Source organism: Oncorhynchus mykiss, chromosome 19 (assembly GCF_057628025.1).
Source record: "Oncorhynchus mykiss isolate SJ-2025 chromosome 19, ASM5762802v1, whole genome shotgun sequence".
In the NCBI taxonomy this organism is placed as follows: domain Eukaryota; kingdom Metazoa; phylum Chordata; class Actinopteri; order Salmoniformes; family Salmonidae; genus Oncorhynchus; species Oncorhynchus mykiss.
The window spans coordinates 67,580,652-67,605,227 of record NC_143040.1 but is presented as its reverse complement, the minus strand read 5'-3'; the positions used below and the strand labels follow the sequence as shown (position 1 = coordinate 67,605,227).

General features: G+C 44.6%; 1 protein-coding gene across 16 annotated transcripts in view; it reads left to right on the top strand.

Moving 5' to 3' along the window:
* Window positions 1–24,576, top strand: part of evla (Enah/Vasp-like a) — a 66,398-nt gene that overhangs the window by 10,633 nt on the left and 31,189 nt on the right. For 3 of the 16 annotated variants that reach the window (XM_090211577.1, XM_090211570.1, XM_090211569.1), the window contains exon 1: window positions 10,259–10,491. The exons of 5 other annotated variants lie outside the window; for them this stretch is intronic. In XM_090211577.1, the coding sequence (XP_090067703.1) occupies window positions 10,403–10,491 (89 nt within the window). In that variant the 5' untranslated portion in view covers window positions 10,259–10,402. 8 more of the 16 variants (XM_090211575.1, XM_090211567.1, XM_090211571.1 and 5 more) reach the window with 7 other exon arrangements.

Sequence of the window (24,576 nt, the reverse complement as noted above, 5' to 3'; positions counted from 1 at the left end):
GGAAGCTTAGCAAGGGGAATAAAATGAGCCGCCTTAGAGAACCTGTCGACAACCGTAAGAATAACAGTCTTCCCCGCTGACGAAGGCAGTCCGGTGACAAAATCTAAGGCGATGTGAGACCACGGTCGAGAGGGAATGGGAAGCGGCCTGAGACGGCCAGCAGGAGGGGAGTTACCGGACTTAGTCTGCGCGCAGACCGAACAAGCAGCCACGAAGCGACGCGTGTCATGCTCCCGGGTGGGCCACCAAAAACGCTGGCGAATGGAAGCAAGCGTACCCCGAACGCCAGGGTGGCCGGCTAACTTGGCAGAGTGAGCCCACTGAAGAACGGCCAGACGAGTAGGAACGGGAACGAAAAGAAGGTTCCTGGGACAAGCGCGCGGCGACGGAGTTTGAGTGAGTGCTTGCTTTACCTGCCTCTCAATTCCCCAGACAGTCAACCCGACAACACGCCCCTCAGGGAGAATCCCCTCGGGGTCAGTGGAGGCTACTGAAGAACTGAAGAGACGAGATAAAGCATCAGGCTTGGTGTTCTTAGAGCCCGGACGATAAGAAATCACGAACTCGAAACGAGCGAAAAACAGCGCCCAGCGCGCCTGACGCGCATTAAGTCGTTTGGCAGAACGGATGTACTCAAGGTTCCTATGGTCAGTCCAAACGACAAAAGGAACGGTCGCCCCCTCCAACCACTGTCGCCATTCGCCTAGGGCTAAGCGGATGGCGAGCAGTTCGCGGTTTCCCACATCATAGTTACGTTCCGACGGCGACAGGCGATGAGAAAAATACGCGCAAGGGTGGACCTTGTCGTCAGAGAGGGAGCGCTGAGAAAGAATGGCTCCCACGCCCACCTCTGACGCGTCAACCTCGACAACGAACTGTCTAGAGACGTCAGGTGTAACAAGGATAGGAGCGGATGTAAAACGATTCTTGAGGAGATCAAAAGCTCCCTGGGCGGAAACGGACCACTTAAAGCACGTCTTGACAGAAGTAAGGGCTGTGAGAGGAGCTGCCACCTGACCGAAATTACGGATGAAACGACGATAGAAGTTCGCGAAGCCGAGAAAGCGCTGCAGCTCGACGCGTGACTTAGGGACGGGCCAATCAATGACAGCTTGGACCTTAGCGGGATCCATCTTAATGCCTTCAGCGGAAATAACAGAACCGAGAAATGTGACGGAGGAGGCATGAAAAGTGCACTTCTCAGCCTTCACAAAAAGACAATTCTCTAAAAGGCGCTGGAGGACACGTCGAACGTGCTGAACATGAATCTGGAGTGACGGTGAAAAAATCAGGATATCGTCAAGGTAAACGAAAACAAAGATGTTCAGCATGTCTCTCAGGACATCATTGACTAATGCCTGAAAGACAGCTGGAGCGTTAGCGAGGCCGAAAGGAAGAACCCGGTATTCAAAGTGCCCTAACGGAGTGTTAAACGCCGTCTTACACTCGTCCCCCTCCCTGATGCGCACGAGATGGTAAGCGTTACGAAGGTCCAACTTAGTGAAAAACCTGGCTCCCTGCAGGATCTCGAAGGCTGAAGACATAAGAGGAAGCGGATAACGATTCTTCACTGTTATGTCATTCAGCCCTCGATAATCTATGCAGGGGCGCAGGGACCCGTCCTTCTTCTTAACAAAAAAAAACCCCGCTCCGGCGGGAGAGGAGGAGGGGACTATGGTACCGGCGGCAAGAGCTACAGACAAATAATCTTCGAGAGCCTTACGTTCGGGAGCCGACAGAGAGTATAGTCTACCCCGGGGGGGAGTGGTTCCCGGAAGGAGATCAATACTACAATCATACGACCGGTGTGGAGGAAGAGAGGTGGCCCTGGACCGACTGAACACCGTGCGCAGATCGTGATATTCCTCCGGCACCCCTGTCAAATCACCAGGCTCCTCCTGTGAAGAAGAGACAGAGGAAACAGGAGGGATAGCAGACATTAAACATTTCACATGACAAGAGACGTTCCAGGAGAGGATAGAATTACTAGACCAATTAATAGAAGGATTATGACAAACTAGCCAGGGATGGCCCAAAACAACAGGTGTAAAAGGTGAACGAAAAATTAAAAAAGAAATGGTTTCGCTATGATTACCAGAGACAGTGAGGGTTAAAGGTAGCGTCTCACGCTGAATCCTGGGGAGAGGACTACCATCCAAGGCGAACAAGGCCGTGGGCTCCCTTAACTGTCTGAGAGGAATGTCATGTTCCCGAGCCCAGGTCTCGTCCATAAAACAGCCCTCCGCCCCAGAGTCTATTAAGGCACTGCAGGAAGCTGACGAACCGGTCCAGCGTAGATGGACCGACAAGGTAGTGCAGGATCTTGAAGGAGAGACAGGAGTAGTAGCGCTCACCAGTAGCCCTCCGCTTACTGATGAGCTCTGGCTTTTACTGGACATGAAGTGACAAAATGACCAGCGGAACCGCAATAGAGACAGAGGCGGTTGGTGATTCTCCGTTCCCTCTCTTTAGTCGAGATGCGGATACCTCCCAGCTGCATAGGCTCAGCACCCGAGCCGGCAGAGGAAGATGGTAGTGATGCGGAGAGGGGGGCAACGGAGAACGCGAGCTCCTTTCCACGAGCTCGGTGACGAAGATCAACCCGTCGCTCAATGCGAATAGCAAGTTCAATCAAGGAATCCACGCTGGAAGGAACCTCCCGGGAGAGAATCTCATCCTTTACCTCTGCGCGGAGACCCTCCAGAAAACGAGCGAGCAAAGCCGGCTCGTTCCAGCCACTGGAGGCAGCAAGAGTGCGAAACTCAATAGAGTAGTCTGTTATGGATCGATTACCTTGACATAGGGAAGACAGGGCCCTGGAAGCCTCCTCCCCAAAAACAGATCGATCAAAAACCCGTATCATCTCCTCCTTAAAGTCCTGATACTGGTTAGTACACTCAGCCCTTGCCTCCCAGATTGCCGTGCCCCACTCACGAGCCCGTCCAGTAAGGAGAGATATGACGTAGGCGATACGAGCAGTGCTCCTGGAGTAAGTGTTGGGCTGGAGAGAAAACACAATATCACACTGGGTGAGGAACGAGCGGCATTCAGTGGGCTCCCCAGAGTAACACGGCGGGTTATTGATTCTGGGCTCCGGAGATTCGAAAGCCCTGGAAGTGGCCGGTGGATCGAGGCGGAGATGGTGAACCTGTTCTGTGAGGTTGGAGACTTGGGTGGCCAGGGTCTCAACGGCATGTCGAGCAGCAGACAATTCCTGCTCGTGTCTGCCTAGCATCGCTCCCTGGATCTCGACGGCTGAGTGGAGAGGATCCGAAGTCGCTGGGTCCATTCTTGGTCGGATTCTTCTGTTACGGTGCGTGAATGAGGACCCAAAAGCGAATTAACGTAAACAGAGCTTCTTTAATAACAAAACAAACGTAGGCTCAGATGGACCGGCAGATTGCGACAGGACAGGACAAGGTTGCAGCAAACATGACGATAGTCTGGTTCAGGCATGAATAACACAAACAAGAATCCGACGAAGACAGAAACAAAAACAGAGAGAGATATAGAGGACTAATCAGAGGGAAAAAGGGAACAGGTGGGAAAAGGGGTGACGAGGTAGTTAGGAGGAGACAAGGAACAGCTGGGGGAAAGAGGGGGAGAAAAGGTAACCTAATAACGACCAGCAGAGGGAGACAGGGTGAAGGGAAAGGACAGAAACAAGACACAACATGACAATACATGACAGGCGCCATCTCTCTCTCTCTCTCTTGACAATGACTTTAGGAGTTGGTTATACAGCACAAACAAATCTGTGATCAGGCTATCATGCTGTGGTTATTCACTGATTACAGGGATCATGTTGCTCTTTCAGTAAATCCAATGACTACTCGGAGGCAGATAGGCTATACAGCCCTCCAATCCTCCGAGTGGATGTGAGTATGGGGCAAGGTGACTGCTGGTGTGATCACGTTCTCTGACTCTCTCTTTCCGCTCTCTCTCTTACTGACTCGCTCAGACTTTCTCTCTGACTCTCTCTCTAACTCTCTCTTGCCTCTCTCTCTTACTGACTCGCTCTGACTCTCTACCTCTCTCTCTCTGACTCTCTCTTACTCTCTCGCTCTGACTCTCTCTCTCTCTCCTACTCTCTTGCTCTGACTCTCTCTCTGACTCTCTCTCTCCTCCCTATCTCTCTCTCTCTTACTGACTCACTCTCTCTCTCACAAACACACTCTCACACTCCTTCCATCTCTCTTTCACTCAGTCTCTAAGCTGTCTGTGCTCTTCTTCCTTCACATCAGTTCTGGTGAATGTGGATTATTGTGCTTCTAGAATGAGGGTTATTTGAACCTCCTCTGAGGAAGATAGAAGATGAGGTGTGAAGACCTCTCCACTCTGACCTCTCCACTCTGACTGATGCTTTCCTTTCCGTGTAACCTTCCCCACCTTTCGTCTTGTGCAAGACTATCTACTTCTACCTCTTCCATTGAAACCATCTGCCAACCATGTATTCCTTTGACGATTTCGGGTAAGGATAATGCCTTTCTCACTGTGTCGCTTTTGTCTTATCCATTTGCCTCAGAATGTTCTGTTGATACAGTAGTATACTGTATGTTCAGGATAGTTGAGAAATGGTATTGGTAGATAGTTCTTTGATACAACTGATGTTGCCGTTGTTGGGAATTTGACTATTCAGGTGTGAAGTGTATAAATCAGAGATGTGATTGGACAATGATGTTAAGACAATAATATAGTCAGGGTTAGGACTCCTACTACCAGCAGGCTGGGTGGATCTCGAGATATATGGACTGAGGAGATTACAGAGACTGGGACCAGGGTTGAGGTCAATTCCATTTAAATTCTGTAAATTCAGGAACTAAACTGAAATTCCACTTTCCAAAATGTTCTAATCAAGGAATAGTAGTAGTTTGTGAGGACTGGATTTTTGGGGTTGTGTTCATTAAGTGCCAAACGGAAGAAAACTGAGTTAATAAACAGGGAGTGAAAACCTGGACTTTTCTTTTTAGGTTTTATGCTACGGTGTGCCCTAATGAACACAACCCAGGTGATGTTGTCACGCCCTGTCCATAGAGAGCCCTTGGTTCTCTATGGTGTTGTAGGTCAGGGCGTGACTAGGAGGGGTGTTCTAGTTTTTATATTTCTATGTTGGTGTGCTTGGTATGGTTCCCAATTAGAGGCGGCTGATTATCGTTGTCTCTAATTTGGGGATCATACTTAAGTTCTCCATTGTTCCCACCTGGGTTGTGGGATATTGTTTGTGTTATTGTGCACCACGACTTTCACGGTTCGTTGTTCGTTTCTTGTTTTGTTGAAGTTTCCAGGTTAATAAAGATGTGGAACTCTACGCACACTGCGCCTTGGTCCGTCTTTAATCACGACCGTGACAGATGTAGTCAGTATGAAGGAAGAATCACCTGAGGAAGCTCTGTGACATTGCTGGAATGGGGAATTTAGCTGTTTAATGACTCTCTAGCTAAGGGCCAATACCAGGATTCACTCACAGGACTGTGGACAAATGCTTTCTGTCAGTGTGTAGGGCATACATCTGACTGTATGCGCAATGATGACATAACTCATCTTTGGAGGGAGTGAGAGCTTTAGGAACATTGTCACTTGACAAACAAAATGCATTTACCCCCAAAGTGAACACAGTTGGAGACCACTCAACCGTTTAATGTTGTAATAACAAGTTTATAATATACTTATGAGCTTGTGAAAATATAATTTAATAAAAGTCCTTATAGAATGACAAGCATATTTGTTTCTACTCAGGTCAGGATTCTGTTTACCTTGGCAGCCATTTTCCTGTCTGCATTCTGGAGGCACAACAGCGCCTGGTGTCCTTGGGGAGCTTTGCTGTTGCTGAACCTGCATTTATTGGCTTTAAAACTACCTCAGCCTCTCTCTCTTCCCTCTCTCTTTCAAACCCTCACTCAACCTGCCCTCTCTCTAACCCTCTCCCTCTGTCTAACCCTCTCCCTCTCTCTAACCCCCCTCTCTGTCTCCCTCTTACCCTCACTCCACCTGCCCTCTCTCAAACCCCCCCTCTCTCTTCCTCTCTCTAACCCTCTCTAGCTCTCTCTCTAACTCTCTCTCTCTCTCTACATCTGCTATCCTCCTTACCTTTCAGTTGATGACTGACCATTAACATCAAACAGAAATTGTGCTAGCTACCGTAACTCCCCGGTGAGAGTGCTTCCTCAGACCCATAACTAGCCAGTTGCTACAGTACCAAAATTACTGCATTTCCCTTTAAGAATAAGGATTAGTGACAGATAGGGACCTGCCTGTACAGAGGGCTTGGGATGTAGGTGGGGGGAGGAGCTGTAGCCATGTGTCTACTACTTACTTACCCCTTTCGTCGCCTTGGCGACCACAGACCACGTCATTACTGCAATTCCTTTCATCTTGGAAGACTTGTAGTCTACTGAGATCATTCATCCATCTTTGATGTGTCTTGCTCCGATGTTTGATACCAACAACATATTTTCCACGGGCTCTATGTTAGTTAGTGAGTACCGTGGATCTGTGTTGAAGTCCAGCTGGGTTTTTGGATTCCTGGAGTGACAGACAACGATAGTAATTCAGCTTGACAACGGCATAATGCAGCCTGGTGTGTCCCAAAGCTCTGTCCACCAATCCTAACAGAGGAGGACTTGTTTAACCAATCCTAACTGAGGAGGGCTTGTTTAACCAATCCTAACAGAGGAGGACTTGTTTAACCAATCCTAACAGAGGAGGACTTGTTTAACCAATCCTAACAGAGGAGGACTTGTTTAACCAATCCTAACTGAGGAGGGCTTGTTTAACCAATCCTAACTGAGGAGGACTTGTTTAACCAATCCTAACAGAGGAGGACTTGTTTAGCCAATCCTAACTGAGGAGGACTTGTTTAACCAATCCTAACAGAGGATGACTTGTTTAACCAATCCTAACAGAGGAGGACTTGTTTAACCAATCCTAACAGAGGAGGACTTGTTTAGCCAATCCTAACTGAGGAGGACTTGTTTAACCAATCCTAACAGAGGAGGGCTTGTTTAACCAATCCTAACTGAGGATGACTTGTTTAACCAATCCTAACAGAGGAGGACTTGTTTAACCAATCCTAACAGAGGAGGACTTGTTTAACCAATCCTAACTGAGGAGGACTTGTTTAACCAATTGAAAACAGCGAATAAACCCATAGTGGTGCTCTTGCCTCAGTGATTCCATGTCAACCAATCAGAATGTAGTGTACTATAACTATCATAATGAGTATATCATACTGTAACTATCATAATGAGTATATCATACTGTAACTATCATAATGAGTATATCATACTGTAACTATCATAATGAGTATATCAAACTGTAACTATCATAATGAGTATATCATAATGTAACTATCATAATGAGTATATCATAATGTAACTATCATAATGATTATAGCGTACTGTAACTATTATAATGAGTATAAGCATACTGTAACTATCATAATGAGTATATCATACTGTAACTATCATAATGAGTATAGCGTGTGTGTGTGTGTGTGTGTGTGTGTGTGTGTGTGTGTGTGTGTGTGTGTGTGTGTGTGTGTGTGTGTGTGTGTGTGTGTACGTAGCCTCATAACTGACTTGAGTGCCAGAGACAGATCAACTATATGTTTTTGACCTTATTCAGACGGATCCCTTCCACAAGTTGACAAGAGCAAACACTCATGACCTCATCATTATCCAGAGCCACTGCTGGAGGACACAGCACAGGGCATCCCAATCAATACGCTCTATAAGGACAGGCCCCACATGTGCGGTCATGGCAACAGCTGGCTGATGGCTGGTTTAAGGTAGGGGCTGTAGTAGACAGTAGGGTGGGGAAAGGGTGGGGATTGAGGGAGAGAGGGGCGTGCACCCACCCCCTGCCATAATCAGCAGGCATTATGGAATCAGCTAGGACCCTGTGTGTGTGTGTGTGTGTGTGTGTGTGTGTGTGTGTGTGTGTGTGTGTGTGTGTGTGTGTGTGTGTGTGTGTGTGTGTGTGTGTGTGTGTGTGTGTGTGTGTGTGTGTGTGTGTGTGTGTGTGTGTGTGTGTTCTATACGTTCTCAGTGTATGTGTGTTAGGTCTCCACCCTGTCACAGCTGGAGCTTGGGGTGGTATATGGGCTAATCTCCCAGGGTCAAACAGCAAGACAACAGCAGAACAATAGCAGAACAACAGCAAGACAACAGCAAGACAACAGCAGGACAACAGCAAGACAACAGCAAGACAACAGCAGGACAACAGCAGAACAACAGCAGAACAACAGCAGAACAACAGCAAGACAACAGCAGAACAACAGCAGAACAACAGCAGGACAACAGCAGAACAACAGCAGGACAACAGCACAACAACAGCAGAACAATAGCAGAACAACAGCAGGACAACAGCAGAACAACAGCAGGACAACAGCAGAACAACAGCAGGACAACAGCAAGACAACAGCAGAACAACAGCAGGACAACAGCAGAACAACAGCAGAACAACAGCAGGACAACAGCAAGACAACAGCACAACAACAGCAGAACAATAGCAGAACAACAGCAGGACAACAGCAGAACAACAGCAGGACAACAGCAGGACAACAGCAGGACAACAGCAGGACAACAGCAGGACAACAGCACAACAACAGCAGAACAATAGCAGAACAACAGCAGAACAACAGCAGAACAACAGCAGGACAACAGCAGAACAACAGCAGGACAACACCAGAACAACAGCAGAACAACAGCAGGACAACAGCACAACAACAGCAGGACAACAGCAGAACAACAGCAGAACAACAGCAGGACAACAGCAAGACAACAGCAGACCAACAGCAGGACAACAGCAGGACAACAGCAGGACAACAGCAGGACAACAGCAAGACAACAGCAGAACAACAGCAGGACAACAGCAGGACAACAGCACAACAACAGCAGGACAACAGCAGAACAACAGCAGAACAACAGCAGGACAACAGCAAGACAACAGCAGACCAACAGCAGGACAACAGCAGGACAACAGCAGGACAACAGCAGGACAACAGCAAGACAACAGCAGAACAACAGCAGGACAACAGCAGGACAACAGCACAACAACAGCAGGACAACAGCAGGACAACAGCAGGACAACAGCAAGACAACAGCAGAACAACAGCAGAACAACACCAGAACAACAGCAGAACAACAGCAGAACAACAGCAGGACAACAGCAGAACAACAGCAGAACAACACCAGAACAACAGCAGAACAACAGCAGGACAACAGCAAGACAACAGCACAACAACAGCAGAACAACAGCAGAACAACAGCAGGACAACAGCAGGACAACAGCAAGACAACAGCAGAACAACAGCAGGACAACAGCAGGACAACAGCAGGACAACAGCAGGACAACAGCAGAACAATAGCAGAACAACAGCAGGACAACAGCAGAACAACAGCAGGACAACAGCAGAACAACAGCAGGACAACAGCAAGACAACAGCAGAACAACAGCAGGACAACAGCAGAACAACAGCAGAACAACAGCAGGACAACAGCAAGACAACAGCACAACAACAGCAGAACAATAGCAGAACAACAGCAGGACAACAGCAGAACAACAGCAGGACAACAGCAGGACAACAGCAGGACAACAGCAAGACAACAGCAGAACAACAGCAGAACAACACCAGAACAACAGCAGAACAACAGCAGAACAACAGCAGGACAACAGCAGAACAACAGCAGAACAACACCAGAACAACAGCAGAACAACAGCAGGACAACAGCAAGACAACAGCACAACAACAGCAGAACAACAGCAGAACAACAGCAGGACAACAGCAGGACAACAGCAGGACAACAGCAGAACAACAGCAGGACAACAGCAGGACAACAGCAGGACAACAGCAGGACAACAGCAAGACAACAGCACAACAACAGCACAACAACAGCAGGACAACAGCAGAACAACAGCAGGACAACAGCAGGACAACAGCAAGACAACAGCAAGACAACAGCAGAACAACAGCAGAACAACAGCAGAACAACAGCAGAACAACAGCAAGACAACACCAGAACAACAGCAGGACAACAGCAGAACAACAGCAGAACAACAGCATGACAACAGTGTTGTCCTGCTGTTGTTCTACAACAGGCCTTTCAGTATCACTCATCTCTTTGTTTCTGGACCTGTGTCTACTCTGCACTCAAGACTAGTGGGATTTTATAATCAACTGTCAAGTTGTAGCCTGGTGGGTTTGTATAATCTACTGTCAAATTGTAGCCTGGTGTGGTGGGTTTGTATAATCTTTTGAGGTCAAAGTAAGAGGATGATAAAAGATCTGAGCTGTAGACTTCCATTTCAGAGCTCCGTATGTCGTACTGGAATGAAACACATCCAGTAGTGTGAGACTGAGACCGTTTTGTAAATAGAAGTGTTTTGTTTTTTCTCCATCAATATGGATATCCGCCACCTCTATGCACAATGCTTCTACAGGCCTCAGAGTGTCAGCGATTCTGGATGCTTCTACAACAACTACTCAGCCAGGTTGGTTGTACATTCATTTGTTAACACTTGAATGAATACGCATAAATAAATGTTTTCTAAACAGTTCACAATGCCATTTCATAAGCATTAATATGAATTTAAACACATGTATAAATCAAATCAAATGAGCAATTATAATGGCTTATTCATCAAATGCATAATGAAGTGTAACCCGTTTAGTTTACTGTGGCCAATTGGTAACTGTTAGGGAGATTAATGAGAGTGAGTTAGTTATTCAACGCAAAAAGATTGAACTGTATAAACCTTTAATGTTAATGGCACAGTAGCTTCTATTGCGGTGTGTTCCAACTCCAGTCCTTGAGTACCTACGACAGTACACATTTTCGTTGTAGCCCTGGACAAAAACTCCTCATTATTAAAAAGGTGTATACATTGGATGGACCAGGGTTGGACCAGGGTTGGACCAGGGATGGACCAGGGATGGACCAGGGTTGGACCAGGGTTGGACCAGGGATGGACCAGGGTTGGACCAGGGATGGACCAGGGTTGGACCAGGGTTGGACCAGGGTTGGACCAGGGATGGACCTGGGTTGGACCAGGGTTGGACCAGGGATGGACCAGGGATGGACCAGGGTTGGACCAGGGTTGGACCAGGGATGGACCAGGGTTGGACCAGGGTTGGACCAGGGTTGGGAAACACTGTTCTAATGTATACAGCAGCAAATCCCCTAGTAAATTAAGCCTAAATAGTCTGAATTCATTTAGAATATTCTTGTTATTTAGTGAAAGGCATATTTGTACTGTCGTTAGTAGTTGGAGTGCTGACAGTCTGCATATGAGTGGTTTTTCAGAAATGTAGCACCTTCCTATGTTGTCCTACTGAGTACTCCCAGTGCCTTCAGAAAGTATTCACACCCCTTGAATTATTCCACGTTTGTGACCGGCCACCTCAATTCAGTTTTATGAAGCAAATTGTGAATTATTATTTATTTTTTTACATTGGATAAAAGTAGAGCTACAACATTGTATATCATACACTACAGTTGAGGAACAATGGGAAAGTAATTCTGCTTTGAAAGTTGATAAACTTGTAAACTTGAGAAAATGCCCTTGAATGTTTTGGTACACCTACTGGAGAGCTCTTCTTTGTTCTACACCCGTTCAGCATCATTCACACCCTCTTAAGCCTTAGCCCCACCCATCTCTTTTAAGGATTCACATGTGAGGCCATGTGCTAAACAGAGTGAGTACGGTAGTGTGGTAAACAACCAAAGATTTCAAGACCAAAAGTGGTTTAAGTAGTTGCCTACAATAAGGAGTTTTTTTCGGTACACACAGATGCATGAAAATAGAATTAACATGAATAGAAATGGAATGAACATTCTACATGCAAAAACGATTATCAGGCCGTTGGTTGAGAAAGCCTTCTGTGGAATTAAGTTGTTGGCACAGTAACTCTCCTCTCTGTAATTCTAATGTTGTTGAGAGCAGTAGCAACACTTGTGCAGTTCTCCATGGCTAATGTTATGTCTTTAAAAAAAGCTGTGGTAGCAAGGATACTGAGCAGCTCATGTTATAGACAGAAGCCTACTACATGGCAGACCAATCCGAACTCGTTTCTCGGCATGACCAGTCCATCCATTATTTCAGCCAATCATGGCTAGCGGGAAGGTTCCTGTCTTTTTCCGTGGCTAAACCAACTAGGCTCGTTATTTAAATTGTATTCATATTTACAGATTAGAGGTCGACCCATTATGATTTTTCAATGCCGATACCGATACTGATTATTGGAGGACCAAAAAAAGCCGATACCAATTAATCGTACGATTTTTATATATATATTTGTAATAATGACAATTACAACAATACTGAATGAACAATGAACACTTTTATTTTAACTTAATATAATACATTAATAAAATAAATTTTGTCTCAAATAAATAATGAAGCATGTTCAATTTGGTTAAAATAATGCAAAAACAGTGGGGGAGAAGAAAGTAAAAGTGCAATATGTGCCATCTAAAAAAGCTAACGTTTAAGTTCCTTGCTCAGAACATGAGAATATATGAAATCTGGTGGTTATTTTTAATTCCCATTTTCCCAGTTAAGAAGTTTTAGGTTGTAGTTATTATAGTAAATATAGGACTATTTCTCTCTATACCGTTTCTATTTCATATACAGTTGAAGTTGGAAGTTTACATACACTTAGGTTGGAGTCATAAAAACTTGTTTTTCAACCACTCCACAAATGTCTTGTTAACAAACTATAATTTTGCAAGGCACAAGTAATTTTTCTAACAATTGTTTACAGACAGATTATTTCACTTATCATAATTACAGTGGGTCAGAAGTTTACATACACTAAGTTGACTGTGCCTTTAAACATCTTGGAAAATTCCAGAAAATGTCATGGGTTTAGAAGGCTAATTGACCTCATTTGAGTCAATTGGAGGTGTACTTGTGGATGTATTTCAAGGCCTACCTTCAAATGCAGTGTCTCTTTGCTTGACATCATGGGAAAATCAAAAGAAATCAGCCAAGATCTCAGAAAAAAAATTGTAGACCTCCACAAGTCTGGTTCATCATTGGGAGCAATTTCCAAAAGCCTAAAGGTACCACATTCATCTGTACAAACAATAGTACGCAAGTATAAACACCATAGGACCATGCAGCCATCATACTCATCAGGAAGGAGAAGCATTCTGTCTCCTAGAGATGAACGTACTTTGTTGTGAAAAGTGCAAATAAATCCCAGAAAAACAGCACAGGACCTTGTGAAGATGCTGGAGGAAACAGGTTCAAAGGTATCTATATCCACAGTACAACGAGTCCTATATCGACATAACCTGAAAGGCCGCTCAGCACCTGCTCCAAAACCGCCATAAAAAAGCCAGACTATGGTTTGCAACTGCACATGGGGAAAATGATTGTACTTTTTGGAGAAATGTCCTCTGGTCTGATGAAACAAAAATATAACTGTTTGGCCATAATGACCATTGTTATGTATGGAGGGAAAAGGGGGAGGCTTGCAATCCAACGAACACCATCCCAACCGTGAGGCACGGGGATGGCAGCATTGTGTTGTGGGGGTGCTTTGCTGCAAGAAGGACTGGTGAACTTCCCAAAATAGATGGCGTCATGAGGGAGGAAAATTATGTGGATATATTGAAGCAACATCTCAAGACATCAGTCAGGAAGTCAAAGCTTGGTCACAAATGGGTCTTCCAAATGGACAATGTCCCCAAGCATACTTCCAATGTTGTGGCAAAATGGCTTAAGGACAACAAAGTCAAGGTATTGGAGTGGCCATCACAAATCCCTGACCTCAATCCCATAGAACATTTGTGGGCAGAACTGAAAAAGCGTGTGCGAGCATGGAGGCATACAAACTTGACTCAGTTACACCAGCTCTGTCAGTAGGAATGGGCCAAAATTCACCCAACTTATTGTGGGAAGCTTGTGGAAGGCTACCCAAAATGTTTGACCAAGTTAAACAATTTAAAGGCAATGCTACAAAATACTAATTGAGTGTATGTAAACTTCTGACCCACTGGGAATGTGATGAAAGAAATAAAAGCTGAAATAAATAATTCTCTCTACTATTATTCTGACATTTCACATTCTTAAAATAAAGTGGTGATCCTAACTGACCTAAGACAGGGAATTTTTACTAGGATTAAATGTCAGGAATTGTGAAAAACTGCTTTTAAATGTATTTGGCTCAGGTGTATGTAAACTTCTGACTTCAACTGTACTTTTGACTATTGGATGTTGTTAAATGCACGATAGTATTGCCAGCCTAATCTCGGGAGTTGATAGGCTGGAAGTCATAAACAGCGCTGTGCTTCAAGCATTGCTAAGAGCTGCTGGCAAACGCAGGAAAGTGTTGTTTGAATACATGCTAGCGAGCCTACTGCTGCCTACCACCGCTCAGTCAGATCAAATCATAGACTTAATTATAATATAATAAACACACATAGGTCATTAGGTCATTAATATGGTCAAATCCGGAAACTATAATTTCGAAAACAAAATGTTTATTCTTTCAGTGAAATACAGAACCGTTCCGTATTTTATCGAACGGGTGGCAACCCTAAGTCTAAATATTGCTGTTACATTGCCCAACCTTCAATGTTATGTCATAATTATGTAAAATTCTGGCAAATTAATTACAGTCTTTGTTAGGAAGAAATGGTCTTCACACAGTTCGCAACGAACCAGGCAGCCCAAACTGCTGCATATAACCTGACTCTGCTTGCACTGAACGCAAGAGAAGTGACACAATTTCCCTAGTTAATATTGCCTGCTAACATGAATTTCTTTTAATTAATTATGCAGGTTTAAAAACATATACTTGTGTATTGATATTAAGAAAGGCATTGATGTTTATGGTTAGGTACATTGGTGCAACGATTGTGCTTTTTTCGCGAATGCACTTTTGTTAAATCATCACCCCTGTCGTGTCTTTTGCTATGCCGGTTTAAGTGATATGACATGCTATTCTATAAAATAATTCATCCGTAATTAATATTACCTGATTGAGCTAATCATGTAAATGTAATTAACTAGAGAGTCGGGCACCACAAAATAATATTTATAGAGTTGTTATCTTCCGAATAAACTCTGAAAGACCTAGTAATATTTTGCATCAATAGCAGTCAATATTAATCGTCATCTTAATTCAGTCTCATCTGAAAGTTGTAAATTCTTGGTTATCTGCTCGAACCCTGGCTAACAAGTTGAACCAGCAATACAAAATTGGGTTTAATTATTTATTTGCTAAATACCTAATTAATCACACAGAATTACACATACACATAATTAAATCATAACTTGATTACAAATTACGTCATAAAGGAAAACGTCCTTAGCGGGCCGGAACAGAAATGACAGCTTGTTACACAAAAGAAAAGGGGCTGGGTTTGAGTGAAAGAGCGGGAAGACTGAGGAACAAAGGGCGAAGCTGTGCTATCGTAAATACAGTATCTTATGCATTCTAAATTACCGCCCATTTGGGAAAGGAAAATGCAATAAATATTTACTCTGAGCTGCGCTTCGGTAGGTTGGTGGTAGATGGAAGGCCGTGTTGCCCAACCGAGTCCTTCGTCCTTTGAAGAATGTCTCTGCTGGTAAATTGAATACGTTGTAGTAACGTCATTGTGTGGTAGTTGGGATACTCTGTCTGTTCCTTCCTATCCCTCGTTTGCAGCGGCTGTTGCTAACTCAACGGCTAGGAGGTATCACTTCTGTAGTAAATAAGAGTTCAAAGTTCATACCATTCACAACCAAAGCTCACGCTGATGTTGGCTTCGTTCTGTAGTTATTATCTGAACCATTCTGACATCGGACCGTTGTCCTCACATCCTCGGAACGGGAGGTTATATTGTCGTCAAGGATTTATATAGGAAGGGAGAGGAGGGCGTGTTTGAAAGTTTTATAGCCCATGTCCCTTCACAGGGGCGGGCCACTGATTGAGCAGAGCCCTTATCTTATCTTATGAAAACCCAAATCTCACATTTTAGAAGCTAAAATCACATTTCATCCCATCACGAATAATTTCACATTCCAACATTTAAATTGAACAACAATTCCATGTGAATCCGATAACTCTGATGTGTAGACTTTCCACTGCAGAGTTTGTCATCTTATCATTGATGAGAATGTCTCAGATGACAACCGAACTGACATCATATTCATTAAGTACCACCGCATATGTTCAGTTGGTCGGATTACCAGAATATAGTTAATTTCCCCCCACCTTCTGATGTTCCCAGAATCTCTATGTTAACCAAGGGTTTTGCAAATGTAACATCAGTAGTTGTAGAGAGAGGAAAAAGGGGGGAAGAAGTATTTATGACTGTCATAAACCTACCCCCCAGGCCAACATCATGACACCCCTAGGGCGAAGTTGAAGTAGGCTGTGATTCGATTATAAATTAACAGGCACCGCATTGATTATATGAAATGCAGGACAAGGTAGTTAAACTAGTAAAATCATCAACCATGTGTAGTTAACTAGTGATTATGTTAAGATTGATTGTTTTTTATAAGATAAGTTTAATGCTAGCTAGCAACTTACCATGGCTCCTTGCAGCCACCAGGTCCTTTTGATGCTGCACTCGCGTAACAACTGGTCAGCCTGCCACGCAGTCTCCTCGTGGATTGCAATGTAATCGGCCATAATTGGCGTCCAAAAAATGCAGATTACCAATTGTTATGAAAACATAAATATCGGCTCTATTACAGATGTTATACAAGTTTGTTATTAAGGCACATTAAAGTTTAAATATTCCAGAAGGCATTTCTGCCCAAAAAATGAATTTAGATTAGTTTTTTTATTCAATTGTTCAAATGCCTCTCCTGTGAAGTAGTGACGTGTGTCATACGCCCAGCTTCTTCAAACGGGTTACATTTTGTTGTGTTACAGCCTGAATTCAAAATGGATTCAATATGTTTTTTCCTCTCACCCATCTACACACTATACTCCATAATGAAAACATTATTTTAGAAATGTTTGCAAATATATTAAAAATTAAATACAGAATATCACATTTACATAAGTATTCACACACCTCTTTGGCAGCGATTACAGCTGTGAATCTTTCTGGGTAAGTCTCTAAGAGCTTTGCGCACCTGGATTGTACAATATTTGTACATAATTCTTTTAAAAAATTCTTCAAGATCAGTCAAGTTGTTTGTTAATTATTGCTACACAGCCATTTTCAAGTCTTGCCATTGATTTTCAAGCCGATTTAAGTCAAAACTGTAACTAGGCCACTTAGGAACATTCAATATCTTCTTGATAAGCAACTCCAGTGTAGATTTGCCCTTGTGTTTTAGGTTACTGTCCTGCTGAAAGGTGAGTTTGTGTCCCAGTGTGTGTTGGATAGCAGACTGAACCATGTTTTCCTCCAGGATTTTGCCTGTGTTTACCTCTAAACCGTTTACTTTTATCATCAAGAAACGTTCTAGTCCTTGCCGATGGGCCCCCGGGTGGAGCAGCGGTCTAAGGCACTGCATCTCAGTGCTAGAGGCATCACTACAGACACCCTGGTTTAAATCCAGGCTGTATCAGGTGGCTCACAATTGGCCCAGGTTGTCCGGGTTTGGCCAGTGTAGGCCGTCATTGTAAATAAGAATTTGTTCTTAACTGACTTGCCTAGTTAAATAAAGATTAAATAACAAAATATACATGTTTAAATGTAATGACAAGCATACCCGTAACATGATGCAGCCACCACCCTGCTTGAAAATATGAAGAGTGTTACTTAGTGATGTGTTGGATTTGCCTCAAACATAACACTGTATTCAGGACATAAAGTTCACTTTCTTTGCCACATTTTTTTCTTCAGTTTTACATTAGTGCCGTGTTGCAAACAGGATGTGTTCTTTTGAATATTTTTATTCTGTACAGGCTTCTTTCTTTTCACTCTGTCATTTAGGTCGGTATTGTGGAGTAACTACAATGTTGTTGATCCATCCTCAGTTTTCTCCTCTATCACAGCCATTAACCTCTGTAACTGTTTTAAAGATGCCATTGGCCTCATGGTGAAATCCCTGAGCGGTTTCCTTCCACTCTGGCAACTGAGTTAGAATGGACACCTGTATCTTTGTAGTGACTGGGTGTGATTTATTATCATCCAAAGTGTAATTAATCACTTCACCATGCTCAAAGGGATATTCAATGTCATTTAAAAAAAAATAGGTGCCCTTCTTTGCGAGGCATTGAAAAACCTCCCTGGTCTTTGGGGTTGAATATGCGTTTGAAATTCACTTCTCGACTGAAGGACCTTACAGATAATTGTATGTGTGGGGTACAGAGATGACGTAGTCACTCAAAACAGTGTCCCGTGTGGCTCTGTTGGTAGAGCATGGTGTTTGCAATGCCAGGGTTGTGGGTTCTATTCACACAGGGGACTATGCTCTAGCCTTTAGCTCAGTGCCGACGTTGCCTGTAATCCATGGCTTCTGGTTGGGATATGTACGTACGGTCACTGTGAGGATGACATTGTCGATGCACTTATTAATGAAGCCGGTGACTGATGTGGTAAACTCCTCAATGCCATCGGATGAATCCCGGAACATATTCCAGTCTGTGCTAGTAAAACAGTCCTGTAGCTTAGCATCCGCTTCATCGGACCACTTCAGAATTGAGCGTGCCACTAGTACTTCCTCTTTGAGGTTTTTTTTTGTAAGTAGGAATCAGGAGGATAGAGTTATGGTCAGATTAACCAAATAGAGGGTGAGGGAGAGCTTTGTATGTGTCTCTGTGTGTGGAGTAAAGGTGATCTAGAGTTTGTATGTGTCTCTGTGTGTGCAGTAAAGTTGGTTTAAAGTAAATAGTTTTTTCTTCTCTAGTTGCACAGGTGACATGCTGGAAGAAATTAGGTAAAGGTGGCGGGTGAGTGAGTGAACAGGTACATGTGCATGTGCTTGTATTAAATGCAGCATCACAAATGGTTAAAAGGTGTGTGTGTGTGTGTGTGTGTGCACGTGGACAAGTACACGTGCACGTGGTTGTATTCAATTTAGAATCCCTAATGGTTTTAATGCATGATACCTTTTTGCGGGGACATTTAGCTAACAACATGTGATCATTAATGGAGAAGTAGGAAAATACCATTAAGGGCCACATCCCTCTCTCCTGTTTGTGGCTTAATTCTCATTCAAGTGATTCCTAGGGATTGAAGTTGGAGCTTGCTGACATAGATTAGAGTTTCTACATCTTGTTGGGACGTAGATTAGAGTTTATACGTCTTGTTGTGACATAGATTAGAGTTTCTACATCTTGTTGTGACATAGATTAGAGTTTATACGTCTTGTTGTGACATAGATTAGAGTTTATACGTCTTGTTGTGACATAGATTAGAGATTCTACATCTTGTTGTGACGTAGATTAGAGTTTATACGTCTTGTTGTGACGTATATTAGAGTTTATACGTCTTGTTGTGACATAGATTAGAGTTTATACGTCTTGTTGTGACATAGATTAGAGTTTCTACATCTTGTTGTGACGTATATTAGAGTTTATACGTCTTGTTGTGACGTAGATTAGAGTTTATACGTCTTGTTGTGACATAGATTAGAGATTCTACATCTTGTTGTGACGTATATTAGAGTTTATACGTCTTGTTGTGACGTAGATTAGAGTTTATACGTCTTGTTGTGACGTATATTAGAGTTTATACGTCTTGTTGTGACATAGATTAGAGTTTATACGTCTTGTTGTGACATAGATTAGAGATTCTACGTCTTGTTGTGACGTATATTAGAGTTTATACGTCTTGTTGTGACATAGATTAGAGTTTCTACATCTTGTTGTGACGTATATTAGAGTTTATACGTCTTGTTGTGACATAGATTAGAGTTTATACGTCTTGTTGTGACATAGATTAGAGTTTATACGTCTTGTTGTGACGTATATTAGAGTTTCTACATCTTGTTGTGACGTAGATTAGAGTTTATACGTCTTGTTGTGACATAGATTAGAGTTTATACGTCTTGTTGTGACGTAGATTAGAGTTTATACGTCTTGTTGTGACGTATATTAGAGTTTATACGTCTTGTTGGGACGTAGATTAGAGTTTATACGTCTTGTTGTGACGTAGATTAGAGTTTATACGTCTTGTTGGCTGAATATGCATTGCATTAGTGAGCACACACTACATTTGTTTATAAGGCACTGTAGTGTAAATCCTCATGCTTTATGGCCATATTGGAAATAGACTAAAAAATGGTCTTGACAGTATGTCTGTCCGTTTGTTTTATATAACCACACTGGCCACTCGGTCTTCCACCAAATAAAATGTTATTTGTCACATGATGCCCGAACACAACAGGTGTAGACCATACAGCGATATGCTTACTTACAAGCCTATTTAACAAACGAAGCCGTTAAGAAAAATAAGTGTTCAAGCATTTACTAAAATTAACTAAAGTTAAAAAAATAAAAAATACTGTAGTCCTCTGTCCTTACAGGACTCCCTTCCAAGGTATGGAATGTCTCTGTGCTGAGATTAAAGCATTGTGCTTGTGTGAGAGTTAAAGCCTAGATAATTTAGCTCTAAGACGGGAGTGAGGTAACGATCACCTCGGAAGTCGCCTGTAAATCCCGCCACTGAGACGTTCTCTCACAGCTGGTGTGTGTGAGCGTGCGCGTGCGCGTGTGGTGGAGCCGCCCCAAAAGGATTATACTGCACTGCACTCTGGGGGGAAAAAAACACTAGAGTGCATCACCCACTCTATCCCCTCCCTGCTGCCCTCTCTCTAATAACAGGGGAGGAACTAAAGTTCAAATTGTTCAACTCATTCACCAAAATGTGCAGGGTGCCTCTCACAGCCATAAATATCCTCGTCGTTATTTTGAGTTCATGCCATACACCAGCTGTATGTTCAGGAACTTAGTGTTCTACACCAATGCAACACGTGGAGGTTCAGTTAGAAGCTTACGTTTTATGGCAATTTTGTAGGGAGCTTTATGGCAGAATGCACCATAACATTGACCATTGACTATACCAACATCTCTTGATAGCAACTCACAATTCCACACAAATGTCCTTGTCCATTCATTAACAAAACAAAACGACCATAGAAAGGAACGTAGTCTGTATAGTCAAAAGCACGTCACATGTCAAGGGGCGCTGGGCAGAAGGAAACTTGTATTATAAATGGAAATGGAGAAACTAGTTGAATGCAATCGTTAGCCTTGACCTATGTAACAAATATATGTCCTAGCCAGTCACTTGAGACAAGAATGAGAGGAGTCTGCCCTGTAGTGGCCATCTCTTATCCACCATAGAGTCCTGTAGTGGCCATCTCTTATCCACCATAGAGTCCTGTAGTGGCCATCTCTTATCCACCATAGAGCTCTGTAGTGGCCATCTCTTATCCACCATAGAGCCCTGTAGTGGCCATCTCTTATCCACCATAGAGCTCTGTAGTGGCCATTTCTTATCCACCATAGAGCTCTGTAGTGGCCATCTCTTATCCACCATAGAGCTCTGTAGTGGCCATCGCTTATCCACCATAGTGCTCTGTAGTGGCCACCTCTTATCCACCATAAAGCCTGTTAAGACATCTATTATCCACCATAGAGCCTGTTAAGACATCTCTTATCCACCATAGAGCCTGTTAAGACATCTTTTATCCACCATAGAGCTCTGTAGTGGCCATCTCTTATCCACCATAAAGCCTGTTAAGACATCTCTTATCCACCATAGAGCTCTGTAGTGGCCATCTCTTATCCACCATAGAGCTCTGTAGTGGCCATCTCTTATCCACCATAGAGCTCTGTAGTGGCCATCTCTTATCCACCATAGAGCTCTGTAGAGACATCTCTTATCCACCATAAAGCCTGTTAAGACATCTCTTATCCACCATAGAGCCTGTTAAGAAATCTCTTATCCACCATAGAGCTCTGTAGTGGCCATCTCTTATCCACCATAGAGCCCTGTAGTGGCCATCTCTTATCCACCATAGAGCTCTGTAGTGGCCATTTCTTATCCACCATAGAGCTCTGTAGTGGCCATCTCTTATCCACCATAGAGCTCTGTAGTGGCCATCGCTTATCCACCATAGTGCTCTGTAGTGGCCACCTCTTATCCACCATAAAGCCTGTTAAGACATCTCTTATCCACCATAGAGCCTGTTAAGACATCTCTTATCCACCATAGAGCCTGTTAAGACATCTTTTATCCACCATAGAGCTCTGTAGTGGCCATCTCTTATCCACCATAAAGCCTGTTAAGACATCTCTTATCCACCATAGAGCTCTGTAGTGGCCATCTCTTATCCACCATAGAGCTCTGTAGTGGCCATCTCTTATCCACCATAGAGCTCTGTAGTGGCCATCTCTTATCCACCATAGAGCTCTGTAGAGACATCTCTTATCCACCATAAAGCCTGTTAAGACATCTCTTATCCACCATAGAGCCTGTTAAGAAATCTCTTATCCACCATAGAGCCTGTTAAGACATCTCTTATCCACCATAGAGCTCTGTAGTGGCCATCTCTTATCCACCATAGAGCCTGTTAGGACATCTCTTATCCACCATAGAGCCTGTTAAGACATCTCTTATCCACCATAAAGCCTGTTAAGACATCTCTTATCCACCATAGAGCTCTGTAGAGACATCTCTTATCCACCATAGAACTCTGGGATTGGGTTACAGACTCCTCTTTGTGATTGTTGGTGCGTGGAGAGAGAAGTGAGGAGGCAGGGGGGGTACAGACAGGGACTGAATGGGAGAGGAGTGAGGAGGCAGGGAGGGTACAGACAGGCTGAATGGGAGAGGAGTGAGGAGTCAGGGATGGAGGGTACAGACAGGGACTGAATGGGAGAGGAGTGAAGAGGCAGGGAGGGAGGGTACAGAGAGGGACTGAATGGGAGAGGAGTGAAGAGGCAGAGAGGGACTGAATGGGAGAGGAGTGAGGAGGCAGAGAGCGACTGAATGGGAGAGGAGTGAGGAGGCAGGGAGGGTACAGACAGGGACTGAATGGGAGAGGAGTGAGGAGGCAGGGAGGGTACAGACAGGGACTTTATGGGAGAGGAGTGAAGAGGCAGGGAGGGTACAGACAGGGACTGAATGGGAGAGGAGTGAGGAGGCAGGGAGGGTACAGACAGGGACTGAATGGGAGAGGAGTGAGGAGGCAGGGAGGGTACAGACAGGGACTGAATGGGAGAGGAGTGAGGAGGCAGAGAGGGACTGAATGGGAGAGGAGTGAGGAGGCAGGGAGGGTACAGACAGGGATTGAATGGGAGAGGAGTGAGGAGGCAGGGAGGGTACAGACAGGCTGAATTGGAGAGGAGTGAAGAGGCAGGGAGGGTACAGACAGGGACTGAATGGGAGAGGAGTGAGGAGGCAGGGAGGGTACAGACAGGGACTGAATGGGAGAGGAGTGAGGAGGCAGGGAGGGTACAGACAGGGACTGAATGGGAGAGGAGTGAGGAGGCAGGGAGGGTACAGACGGGGACTGAATGGGAGAGGAGTGAAGAGGCAGGGAGGGTACAGACAGGCTGAATTGGAGAGGAGTGAAGAGGCAGGGAGGGTACAGACAGGGACTGAATGGGAGAGGAGTGAGGAGGCAGGGAGGGTACAGACAGGGACTGAATGGGAGAGGAGTGAGGAGGCAGGGAGGGTACAGACAGGGACTGAATGGGAGAGGAGTGAGGAGGCAGAGAGGGACTGAATGGGAGAGGAGTGAGGAGGCAGGGAGGGTACAGACAGGGATTGAATGGGAGAGGAGTGAGGAGGCAGGGAGGGTACAGACAGGGACTGAATGGGAGAGGAGTGAGGAGGCAGGGAGGGTACAGACAGGGACTGAATGGGAGAGGAGTGAGGAGGCAGAGAGGGACTGAATGGGAGAGGAGTGAGGAGGCAGGGAGGGTACAGACAGGGACTGAATGGGAGAGGAGTGAGGAGGCAGGGAGGGTACAGACAGGGACTGAATGGGAGAGGAGTGAGGAGGCAGGGAGGGTACAGACAGGGACTGAATGGGAGAGGAGTGAGGAGGCAGGGAGGGTACAGACAGGCTGAATGGGAGAGGAGTGAGGAGGCAGGGAAGGTACAGACAGGGACTGAATGGGAGAGGAGTGAGGAGGCAGGGAGGGTACAGACAGGGACTGAATGGGAGAGGAGTGAGGAGGCAGGGAGGGTACAGACAGGGACTGAATGGGAGAGGAGTGAGGAGGCAGGGAGGGTACAGACGGGGACTGAATGGGAGAGGAGTGAGGAGGCAGGGAGGGTACAGACAGGCTGAATTGGAGAGGAGTGAAGAGGCAGGGAGGGTACAGACAGGGACTGAATGGGAGAGGAGTGAGGAGGCAGGGAGGGTACAGACAGGGACTGAATGGGAGAGGAGTGAGGAGGCAGGGAGGGTACAGACAGGGACTGAATGGGAGAGGAGTGAGGAGGCAGAGAGGGTACAGACAGGCTGAATGGTTAAACCTTGAAGTCTAAAATGGTCACAGTCACAGTGTCCCTGGATCTTCACATTTATCATCTGCCTTACATGTTTTTCATTCAAGGTGTCGTATTCTATTTTGGACCTTGCAGTTCAAATGTAAATTAGAATTAGCAGACATATCATTGGTAGCCAGAAAGCAGGGAGTGATAGAGAAAGGCC